The sequence below is a fragment of the Penaeus monodon genome, chromosome 13 (assembly GCF_015228065.2).
Source record: "Penaeus monodon isolate SGIC_2016 chromosome 13, NSTDA_Pmon_1, whole genome shotgun sequence".
Taxonomy (NCBI): Eukaryota; Metazoa; Arthropoda; class Malacostraca; order Decapoda; family Penaeidae; genus Penaeus; species Penaeus monodon.
In genome coordinates, this window is record NC_051398.1 from 4,747,208 (window position 1) to 4,759,707 (window position 12,500).

General features: G+C 37.8%; 1 protein-coding gene across 1 annotated transcript in view; it reads left to right on the forward strand.

Annotated features, from left to right (window-relative positions):
- The first annotated feature begins 4,782 nt into the window (after nt 1-4,782).
- The window catches only part of LOC119579852 (collagen alpha-1(XI) chain-like), a 22,583-nt gene continuing 14,865 nt past the window's right edge, over nt 4,783-12,500 (forward strand). Inside the window, exons 1-2 of the mRNA XM_037927704.1 lie at nt 4,783-4,815; nt 8,793-8,898. Coding sequence (XP_037783632.1) covers nt 4,798-4,815; nt 8,793-8,898 — 124 coding nt within the window. The 5' untranslated portion in view covers nt 4,783-4,797. The remainder of the gene's footprint in view (nt 4,816-8,792; nt 8,899-12,500) is intronic.

Below are 12,500 nucleotides of genomic sequence, written 5' to 3' on the forward strand. Positions count from 1 at the left end.
AGGGAGGCCGGCCCCTACCCCTCCCTCTCCCTGCCCCTACCCCTCCCTGCCCCTACCCCTCCCCCTGCCCCTAGACCCCACAACACCCTGTACCCCTCACTGTCCTCCCCACACTCCCCACTGCCATTCTGTACACTTACCGCCCATCTCTATACCCCTACTATCATTTCCTACGCTCCCCATGCCCTCCCTATAACCCCCCCTCTTCCCCCTCTGCCCCTACACTTCCCCTCCCCCCCTCTAGGCTCCTGCCCCCCCCCCCCACCTCCGCATCTACCCTAGGCTGCCCTACCCTACCCCGTGAGGCTACCCAGTGCCCCTCCCTCCCCCTCCCCCTCTTATCCCTTCTCCCCGGGGATGTTCTTACCCCGTGGGGCTACCCCTTACCTCTGACCCCTAACTACCACTCCCTTCCCCACCCCGACTCCCTCCCCACTCCCAGCCCCACCCACCAAGGCAACCAATCCCCACTCCAATCCCACTCTCCCCTCCCCGCCTCCCACCTCCTCTCACCCCCCTCCTTCTTCCACCCCCTCTCCCTACCTCCCTAACCCTACCCACCCACTTCCCCTTCCTTACTCCCCCCTCCCCCCCTCCCCACCCATCACTCCACCCCCCCACCTCCCTCCCCACTCCCTCCCCACCCCCACCTCCACCTGCGCGAGGCTATTTCGAGAGGGACAGCTTACGACGATTAACCCTTTCGCTTCCCTTCCTCTTGCGCCGACGGCTGTGAATGGGGGAGAAGCAGGACAGGGAGGGGGGGGGGAGAGTGGAGAAGGGGGGGAGGTGGATGAAAGGAGAGGGGGAGGAGGGGGGGAGAGGGGGGAGGGAGAGTGGAGAAGGGGGGGAGGTGGATGAAAGGAGAGGGGGAAGGAGGTGGGGGAGAGGGGGAGGGAGAGGGAGAAGGGGGGGAGGTGGAATGAAAGGAGAGGGAAGGAGGTGGGGGAGAGGGGGGAGGGGAGAGGGGAGAAGGAGGGGGGGAGGGGATGAAAGGAGGATGAAAGGAGGGGAAGGAGGTGGGGGAGAGGGGGAGTGTTTTTTTGAAAGGGAGGGGGGGGGAGACGGGGGGAGAGAAGGATTCTCTTGTTGGTTTTATTATAAACACTATTGTTATTATCTTTTTATTGTTGTTGTTGTTGATGTTGGATTTCCTATTATTTCGTTATATGATTATATGTATATATAGTATCAGTAGCATCATGCATCAATCATTAATATCCTGTTGTTGGGTAAGAGGTTTCTGTTATTTACCTTATATTTAAAGGGAACATCTGCACACACAGACACTGTACACGTACACATAACAACACATTAACACACATACACACCACACATACACACTACACACATATATATATGTATATTATTATTATTATATATATTATATTATATATATTACATATATATATATATTATAATTGTGTCTGGTGTGTGTGTGTGTGTGTGTGTGTGTTTGTGTGTGTGTGTGTATGTATAGATACACACACACACACACACACACACACACACACACACACACACACACACACACACACACACACACACACACACACACATATATATATTGTAAATCTCATTGATGCTTCCCGTCCTATCACACCCTCTTCCTTCCCTCTCCCTCCCTCCCCCATCTCCCCCCACCCCACTTCAACCCCACGTGTATGTATGGGGCGATAGGTTTGGCTATTATTTTGGGGCATGACCGGTTCTGGCAGCCGGTGTGTCTGCCCTGATTACGCAACATCTGCCCGACTGCCTGGTGGCGAATGCATGGGCAGTGTAGGGCCCGTGAGCAGACCTACAGGCGCTGTGTGTGGCGATAGGAGTTCGTGGTGTGTTAGTGGGTGTGTAGATTGGCGTGTAGGGTCATGTTGATTATTTTTGGGTTATGTTGATGAATTTTACAAAGAAAAAAAAAAAACTGCGAATGTTCTGCGAGTCACGAGTAAGAATTAAATGATTTCGAGAGGCAAGATAGGTGTTTGTGAAAAAAAATTCTAAGAGATGTTTATACTTAATATTAATATGTTAACTTATATTGATGAATACGTTTACGAATTTCGATTAAAGTTTATGAAGGAGCTTAGGCATTAATCTCATCTTTTGAGTGAATGAATGGCTTGAGTTGCTGTAACTATAATTCGAAGTTCTGATTGAAGCTATTTCCGGTTATAGTTATTAGCTTATTAATGACAATAATTAAAGGGACTAACTTGAATTAGACGGACATTTCTAAGCTAGATTCATACCTTGATTTTAGAGAATTGTGCAAACTGCATTGGAACTCTTACATTTGATAAATAAGATATATATGTAGGTTTATGTAGGCAATTTGGTTAGATATATATGCATTATGGTTCTGTGAAATTCTGGTTTGAAATTGGTGTAAGAAATTTTAGGTTGGAAATTTTTTTTACTGGTTTTGTGTATTAAAGGGACGAAGTTATACCAATTACGAGTGGAAAATTTTGTCACCTGTTTGTAATACTCCAATTTAATCAAGGTTGTGGCAACGTACATCATACTACATATATCCTACATATCTTAATGTACAATTTTTATTCTAATATAATAAGGTATTATCAAATGTTCATGTAAAGAAGGTGATCTCAAATATCTATCAGAATTGGGGATTCTCAAATATCTATCTAGATCATTTATTCTCACAGGTATTTATAAACATCTGCCTAAAATGAGGTATTCCCAAACATTTACCTAAAAAAAAGATATTCCCAAACTTCTACCCCCTCCCCCCCAAAAAAAAAAGGTTTTCCCAAACATTACCTAAAAGAGGTTTTCCCAAATATCCACCTAAAATAAGGTATTCCCCAAACATCTACCTAAAAAAAGGTTTTCCCAAACATCTACCTAAAAAAAAAGTATTCCTTAACATTACCTAAAAAAAAAAAAAAAAAAAAAAAAAAAAAAAAAGTTTTCCCAAACATCTAACAAAAAAAAAGGGTATTCCCAAACATTACCTAAAAAAAAGAGAGGATTTCCCAAATATCTACATAAAAAAATAATTATTTCCCAAATATCTACCTAAAATGAGGTATTCCCAAACACCTACCTAAAAAAAAAAAAAAAAAAAAAAAAAAAAAGATCCAAACATCTACATAATTTTTTTCTTCCCCAAAACATCTTCCTAGAAAAAAAAGGTCTTCCTATCTGAACATAATAGTGTTACACAAATAAAGATCATGTATCTGCCAAGGAGGAGTTTAACCCACAGGATCGGGGACCAAATATCACAGAGAAGGTAAGATAAGGAATTTTATCACTAGACTGTCAACATGGACTTAAATTATGATCTACAAGAGAACAAAATACGATAAGTAAATGTAATTAGAAGCTGCTTCTATTATTTAATCCGTTGCTTAAATTATTATTATTATTATTTTAATTAATTTATTTATTTATTTATTATTTTTTTGAACAAGGTTAATTTTCATGTTTTTTTCTGGATTTTTTTTTTGTGTAATGCGTAGATTTTTTTTTTTTTTTTTTTTTTACCCTGAATGAATTTTGAGGAGTTAAACATATAAACATTAGTTATCTGCTTTTAATGTTTAATGTGGATGAAAGTAGTGTATTTTTTCAGGTTTTCTATTATCGAAATAAAACTTTGTTGCTCTTATTATTATCATTATCATTAAGTATCATTATTATCTTATGCAGTATTATGGTCAATATTATTATTAAAATTTAAGTATGCATGATAGAGAAATAGAGTTGTTTTTGCAGTGTTTTCATTTGCAACATTTTCCGTTCTCACTGGGTATTATATTTTAAATATCTTTTAAATGATATATATTTTACGATATTCTGGACTATTTTGATATTTTGTAATTTTTCTATTTTTACAAATGATATTTTTTTCCCCCGATTAATGTTATTATTATTATCTATATTATTATTATTATTATCATTTTTTTTAAATCAGAGGTTTGCCTTAAAGGTGGCATTGGGAGAGCATGATGGATAATGAAAAGCAAGACGTGTTTCCATCATGAAAGTAGGATCTCTTAAGTTAGCTTTCGAAATACCGGACTAGAAATTTTCTCCGCTTCAACCAAGGAAATTCGCTTGGTATATAAACAGCAATGGATTTTAGATCATTAGATGGTTATCCTAAGTGGCATATTCCATTTATATATATATATATATATATATATATATATATATATATATATATATATATATATATATGTATATATATATATATATATATAATTTTTTTTTCTCATGTAAAAAGAAAAGAAAAAGGAAAGTTTCTGGTCTGGTAAAAGTAGTAAATATTCAGTAAATGTTATCAGTAGACTTTGTAAGTTATTATTATTACAGTTATTATTATTATCGATATTATTATAGAATTGTTAGATTATATTGAATTACGTGCCAAACACATTTTTTTCTTTTCAAATATTTAGCATCATCTAAAAAAAAAAAATACTTCATTTTTTTTCTCCTTGTTCTCTTCAATGTAAACAGCAATTTAGAAAGCATTAGGTCGTATTAGCATACGGTCTATATTATTAATTATTATATTTCCTATTATTGCATCATGAGTGATCTTGCTTTCTTGCTTCCGTCTTTTGCTTGGTCGAGACGCAGAGGAGAATGCGACTTTGGAAGGACTACTCGGTAAGTAAGAAAGAAAAACGAGAGAGGATCAGATTATGAGAAGATAGTTCAAAATCGAAAGAGACAAGGTCAGAGGTGATAGCATGGGTACTGAATGAAAAAAGGAATGTATTGACACGGAAGAAGGAAAGAGGAAATCATGTCGACATTATGGAAGACTACTTCGCGGTAAGTGAAAGAAAAAGAAAGAAAAAGAGAGAAGAAAGAGATGGAAGAGAGGGGGGGAAAGGAGAAAAGAAAGGAAAAAAAGGAAAGGAAAAGAGAGGGAAAGAAAAGAGAAATAAAAAAAATAGAAATTGAAAGGAAAAGGTAAGGGTTAGAAGAGAGAAAAGGACAGAGAGAATAAAAAAAAAAAAAAAAAATGAACAGGGAAAAGAATGGAAAAAGAAGATGGAGATTTTGAAAAAGAAGATGAAACTGAAGAGGAAATTGCAGCTGAGAAAGGAGAATGAAAGGAGAGACAGAGAGAGGGAAAGAGAGAGAGAGAGAAAAAAAAAACATGGACGTTAAGGAAGAAGTAAAATAAATTAATTAAAATAACAAAAAGAAAAAGGAGATAGGTCAAATAAGGTAATTTAAAGAAAAGTAGAAATAAAAAGGGAGTAACAATAATAAAAACGCATAATTTCGCGGAATGAGAAGGAAAAGGAGGTTAGTAAAACAAAAAAGAAAATGGTGTAAGAACAGATAACTGTCATAACAAAAAAAAAAAAAAAATAATAAAAAATAAAAAAATAAAAATAAAGATAGGAAAAGAAAGTATCCAAACAATCATATAGAAAATAAAAAGATCGAGAAATAGAGGAGAAATAACAGTAACTTTAACGAAAAAATAACTACAGAGAAAAGCACAAAAAACAAACAAACAAACAAACGGGACACATCGTAAGAGTGTTGCCAAAAGAAAAGGAAAATAAAGATAAAAATAATTAAATAAATAAATAAAAATACACAAAATAAACAAAACAAATACAATAAATAATATAAAAAAAAGAAAAAAAAAAAAAAGAAAAAAAGGTGAAGAGGCGATCCCCAAAACGCGCCACAGAGGACATAAGGTCCGTTGAAACGTGTCGAGAGATACGGACTATGAGCCTTAACGCACACCACGGGTTTTGAGGAAGGGGAAAAAATAGAAGAAAAGAAGGGGACAGAGAAGGAATAAATAGGAGAAAAGAAAAGAAAAAAATAGAAGAGAAGGAAATAAAGAAGAAGAAGAAGAGAAAGAAAGACTGGAAGAAGAGGAGGAAATAACGAAGAAGAAGAAGAAAAAAAAACAAAAAAACTCGATTTTCAATGAAATTAGGAGGTTAGATATAAAGTACTTTTGGTTAAGGGTAACTTTATTTTATTATTTATCTATTCTTTATTTATTATGTACACTTGGTACATAAGGATTTTTATTTCATTTTACTATAGTTTTTTGAGTAGGATTAAATATGAATCTTTGAGGAAGTCGCATATAACCCTATTTATATTATAAATAAGAATGATTTGTTTTGTTTTATTTCATTTTATCTTAATAAGTAATGTTAGGATTTTAGATATTAGGGTTAAGGGGTCATCCATAATTATCAACATTTTCAAAAGCGTACAGAACGTACGCTGGGAGGGAGGGGGGTTAATGACCCTTATACGCTTTTCAAAAAGGTAAAAAAAATGTCAATTATTTTCTGCTATTGAATTTCCCGGTCGGGCATAAATACATTTTCCGCCGCTATGCACACAGCGCGTCAGTATTCTGCTGGGAATAACCTTGTTGATTTGTGACTGTGGGTTCCCGGCACTTGGACCTGGACGAATAAATGGACCAATGCTCTTTTCTACGCTGGGCAGAGGAAAAGATCATTGTTCAAGTGAAATTGAAAAGTTGCAATAGGTCTTTCAGCGATCTTTCAGTGATGTACATGTATGTCAAATTGGAGTTCGATAAATCACAGTAGCTGTGGGACCTATTATTCTATTGGGGAATAATGATGGCCAGGTGTCGAGACAAACAGAATTCTTCAGTAGAATGCTTCTCATGCTGTACCTGACTATCAAATCATGGCTTTTTTATTGGAAATAACAACTGGTTTGGGTACATTGTTGTTTGTCAAGTGTGGATTCTCCAAGCTGGTTGAGTAAAATGTCCTCACATGGTTCCAGCTCTGGTCCCCCGGTGCCATCAAGGGACAGTTTTATCGGACCACCCTGAAGAACGTACTTGGGGACTGGTTGTTTCTTCTATGTTCGAGGATCAACATTGTCAAAGTACTCTCTGGGGAGGAGGGAGAAAAGGGAAGGTGGGAGGTTGGTCCCAGAAAAGAGTGCTCTTTGTACTCTTTTGAAAATGTTGATAATTATGGATGACCTCTAAATTGATACAGAGAAACAGCACTTATTTATTTTATGTTATTAGAACATACGTATACAGTGCATTTAAAGGAAAAAGAACTTAGATCGAAACATACCCAGGTGAAACTTAGGTGAAGTAAGGCATAAGATAACCAATATTATCTCTGTGTTAAGTGTTGAGCGATTAATGAGCGGTGTAAAGTGGTTAGCAAAGTGGAGAGGGTAAGTTGCAAATGCATTGCAGAGATACGAGTGTTTAAAATGAATATATTTGGTGTGTGAAGTAAGTTGCAGATGGCCATTAGGGATACGAGGTTATGATATAAATTCATGTTGTATAATATGCGTGTGTAGGGTAAGTTGCAAATATATTCATGGTTATAAAATAAATTTATGGTAATGGAGACGATTTCGGTAAGTGGAATAAGTTGTAAACACGTTTTAGGGATACGAAGTTATGAAATATTTACATATTTTATAAGATGAAAATGTGTAAGTTAAATGAAAATAAATAGAAGATTAAATTTAAATAAAAAGTATGGAATAAACAATCTTAAAAAGAAATACGGGAGAAGAAGTAATTGGTAATTGCAAGTGCATTTGGAGGGATACCCTAAGGATTATAAGAAATTTGGTAATTTGTGTGTAATTTTGAATGCATGGAGGGATAACCCCTAAATATATCATAAGTTTTGAAGATTAGGTAAGAAATTTTTGTTGCAAAAAAAAAAAAAAAAAAAAAAGGTTAAACAATAAATTTAATATTAATTTTATTAACTTTAAACCCTTTAAAAAAAGGATGGAAGATTGATATTAGTTAAAAGAAAGAATTTGTGTAACAAAAAAAAAAAAAAAAAACAAAAACAAAAAAAAAAAAAAACAAGAACTTCATTACTTCTCGCTGTAACAGGTAAGGCCACATAAACACAGGCTTCCCACACACCCACGTTAAATACCATCCTCTTTGTTAACTTCAGAGGACAGAGTAATGGTAACTGTAGATGTAGGTAATGGTATTTTTTTTTTAGAAGGTAAAAGGAAGAAATATAGAAGAAAATATGTTTATTGAGAGAGAGAATAAAAAGAAAAAAGGAACAGACCCTTATTAGTATAAGATTATTGCTTTTAGACTATCCTAGTATACTCTAGAATATTTAACAGAACGGCTTTGGAAAGTCTTAGAACACCCGCATGTCATCGAAAAGAAATATATATATGATTAATATATATGTTATGTAAAATATATATATATATATATATATATATATATATATATATATATATATATATATATATATATATATATATATGAATAAATAGATAAAATAAAAATGAAGTAGTTTTGCTCAGACGTAAAGTTTAAAATTGAGGCGGGATGTTCTTCGCTGGAAAAGCCATAAAGTGCTGATAAAAAAAAGGACAAGATCTTGGTCCCGTTTGGTCTCGAGCTTGGGTTTCGAGTGTGAGGTCTGGTCCTCGCTTGGCTCCTGGGACTGATCTGCAATCTCAGGCCTTGATTTGGCAAACTCCAGGCTTGATTTTGCAACGTTTGATCCACGTCTTGAATTTGCAGACTGATCTCGAATCCACTAAATTTCAACCCTTTTCATCCAAACCACGGACCAGAAACCTCAATAAAAAAAAAAAAAAAGAATCTCGAAACCACAACCTCTTGACCACATGGACGCCTTACGCTTGGCCCTTTGACCCCTAATAACACCCCCTCCCCCCATACCCGCCCCATACCCCTCTGTACCCTTTACCCCCCCTTATGTTTGACCTCCGCCCCCCCGCTGGTGCTCTTCCAGCCCGACATGGAGGAAGACGACGAGTCACCGCTGCCGCGATTCGAGGGCTCGGGGGTCGGCCTCGAGGGAGCGCCGCCGCGTCTGCCGCCGCCCCCGCCCCTGCACGGTAAGGAGGAGGGCAGGGAGGGAGGGAGGGAAGGGAGGGAGGGTGGGTGGGAGGGAGGGGGGAGGGAGGGGGGGGGGGAGGGAGGGGGGGGGGGGGGGGGGGGAGGAAGAAGGGAGGGAAGGGAGGGAGGGAGGGAAAGGGTGGGGGGGGGAGGGAGGGAGGGGGTGGGGGGAGAGGGGGAGGAGGAGGAAGGAGGAAGGGGGGACGGAGATAGTGGGAGGAGGGAGGAGGAGTAAGGGGAGGAGGAGGAGGGTGGAGATGGGGGGAGGGGGACGGGAAGAGGAGGGAGGGGAGGGAGGGGAGGGAGTGGGGGAGGGGCGATGAGGGAGGGAGATGGTGGGGAGGAGGGAGGGAGGGAGGAGGAGGGGGAGGGAGAGGGGGAGGGGGGGGGGGGGGGGGGGGGGGGGGGAGAGGGGGGGGGGGGAAAAAAGGGGGGAAAATGGGGGAAAGAAAAAAAGGGAAAAAAAAAAAGAAAAAAAGGGGGGGGGGGGGGAAAAAAAGAAAAAGAGGGGGAAAAATGGGGGTGGGGAAAAGGGGGGGAAAGGGTAAAAAAAAAAGGAGAAAGGAAAAAGAAGAAAAAAAAAAAAACCCAACCCAAAATTTATTTATTTTTTTTTTTTTTCACAGATTCACTCCTTTTTTCCCCCCAATAAAAATTTCCAAATCTTTAAAGTCTAACCCCGCAGTAAATGGGAGTATGTCGCGGTGTGGGTTTTTTTTTTTTTTTTTTTCCCGGGGATGTTTTTTGTCTTATTTTAAAAAAAAAAAAAAAATTTTTGAATTTCATGAAAATTTTTAATTTTTTTTCCTTAATTTCTTCCTTTTTTCCCCCTTTTTTTTTTTTTTTTTTCCGGGTTTTAATTTATTTTTTTATTTAAAAAAGTCCGGAAAATTGCGTTTTTTTTTAGTAAAAGGAAAAGGGAGAGAGGGGGGGAGGGAGGAGAGAAGAGAAGAGGAGGAGAGAGGGGGGGGGGGGAGGGGGAGGAGAAAGAGAGGAGGGGGGAGGAAGGGGGAGAGAGAGAGAAAAAAGGAAGGGGGAAGAGAGAGGAAAAAAAAAAAAATAGAAATTAGGGAAATGAATGTAAAAATTTCCTGTTCCAGATGATGAAAATTTCATTTGCTGTATTTGTTCATAATTGAATAAAGATCTAGCTCAAAAAAGCGTTAGGAGGTCGGGAGAAGTATCTGATTTTGAGAGTAAAAAAAAAAAAAAAAAAAAAAATGAGCTACAAGACAATTCCTGATTATTCTTATGATAATTCAGTTTGAGTCCAGGAGTCGTTCTGAAATCAGTTTTTATGTGATTGAGCAAAAGAGACATGGTTTATAGAGATTGAGTGAGGTAGCTGTAATGGAAGAGGAGGAGGGAGTGGGGCAGAGGAGGAGAGTCAGAGGAGAAGAAGAGCAGGGGGGGAGAGATGCAGAGGAGAGAGAACGGAGAGAGAGGAGAGAGATGGCCGGTGAGGGAGGAGAGTAGGGAGAGGGGGGGGGGGAGGGAGGGAGAGAGGAGGGAGAGGAGGAGAGAGAGAGAGAGAAGAGAGAGAGAGAGAGAGACGAGAGAAGGAGGAGGAGAGAAGAGAGAGCGAGAGAGAGAGAGAGACAGAGAGAGAGGAAGAGAGGGAGAGAGAGGAGAGAGAGAGAGGAGAGAGGAGGAGATGAGGGGGGGGGGAGGGGGGAGAGGGAGAGAGAGAGAGAGAGAGAGGAGGAGAGAGAGAGAGAGAGAGAGGGGGGGGGGGGGGGAGGGAGAGGAGAGAGAGAGAGAGAGATGAGAGGAAGAGAGAGACGAGAGAGAGAGAGGAAGACGAGAGAGAGAGGAGACGAGAGAGGGAGCAGAGAGAGAGGAGCGAGAGAGGAGAGAGAGAGGGCAGAGAGAGCGGGAGAGAGAGACGGCGGAGAGAGAGAGAGAGGAAGTGAGAGAGAGAGAGAGAGAGTCTACGAGAGAAGGATCATGGATCTGCTTATGCATATATACTTGCATTGACAAGAGCCTCTCTGTGTACACTCATTATTCACTTAAAACTTTAATGATTAGATATAACGAATGAACAGTGTTGCTTTCATAGAGCCTTTTATAAAAGACCCTGAGACTTAATATTATTAATTTTCGATATTTTATTCCAAACGAAAATTAATCCTTTCGTGGTCAGTCTAAATCTTTTCATAAATTTATTCATTTCTCTTTGCATCGCGTTTCCAGGATACGTCATAATACATATTCTACAAATTTACGTTATGTACTTGTTCATTATAATAAATGTAAAGAAATTAGAGGATTAGAAAGAAATAAACACATTTCACAATTTTTATCACTTTTTTATCACTATTTTTATCACTGTTTTTATCACTGTTTTATTTTTTATCAGACATCAGTTCGCCTAAAATTCAAGTTTATAATCTAGTTTTATTGCTTTATTAGAACTCATTAAAGAAAAACTCTGAAGTGGTCAACCCCCTTCATTATTTCCAGAGTTAAAAGTCAGGTTAATCATAATTCGTGCAAATATTTTGTGATATAAATTTGTATTCGTGACGTTGCTTCAATTATTATTTTTCATATACGTATTCATTTAATGTATTTATTTATTTGTATGTATGTATTTATTTATTTTTTTATTCATACATATATATATTTTTTTTCTATTGCAGATGATTTTCAATGATGTTTTTCCGTCAGATTTCCAACTAAATATCATTCCTGTGGTTTTTGTTACGTGATCTTATTAATTATTGTATGAAAGAAATCAAAGAGCCTTGATTTTTTTTATTATTATAATTGATGCAATATTGTCTTTTCACTAAAGACAAATGGTACTCAGTAGATTTGAAATTATTAATTAGCTATCTCATTAACGCATATAGACTGATCACAATATTCTGTTTTTATATTGCCATTTAATTTATGATTCATTACATATATCTATAATCCGTTATATTCATAATTCATATACTTTTTTTTCTACCACGATTCATGATTTATTTAATTCTCTGATCACGTGATTCACTTCAATATACGATTCACTTTAAATGACCCAAAAAAATTGAGTCTAAATCACAGTTCACTTATAACTTCTTTAATTACTTTATATATATATATATATATATATTTCTTTTTCTTTTTCTTTTATCACCAATTTTCTCTTCGTAACATTACACTAAGTCACGGTTCATTTTGAAACAAGTGAACATTTCTGAACACTTTCCCGCACCACTTTATTAATGGTTCAATTAATATCTTTTGCATCTTCCTTTTTTAGGTACTAAGGCTCAGGATATAGCTGGCTGATCTTTTTTTTGTCTTTTTTTTTAGACCTAAGTCAAGCACGGCCGAAGCTGCTAGTGTCCCTGGAGGCTTGCTGGTAGACACATTTGCTTTCGTTTCCTCTGCTTTATTGATATTTAATCAAAAAGAAAAGATTCTCCCCGAATAAAGATGATCCTTTTAAGAGTTTCCCCCCCTAAAAACCTGCACTAATTTCCCTCATTCCCCCGTTTCTTGGCCTTTTTCTTTTGTCCTTTCTTCCTTCTCCCCCATCTCACTTTTCTTTCCCTGAAATCCTCTTTCTTCCCTAGAATTCGTCCATTTTCCTCCCCACTACATCCTT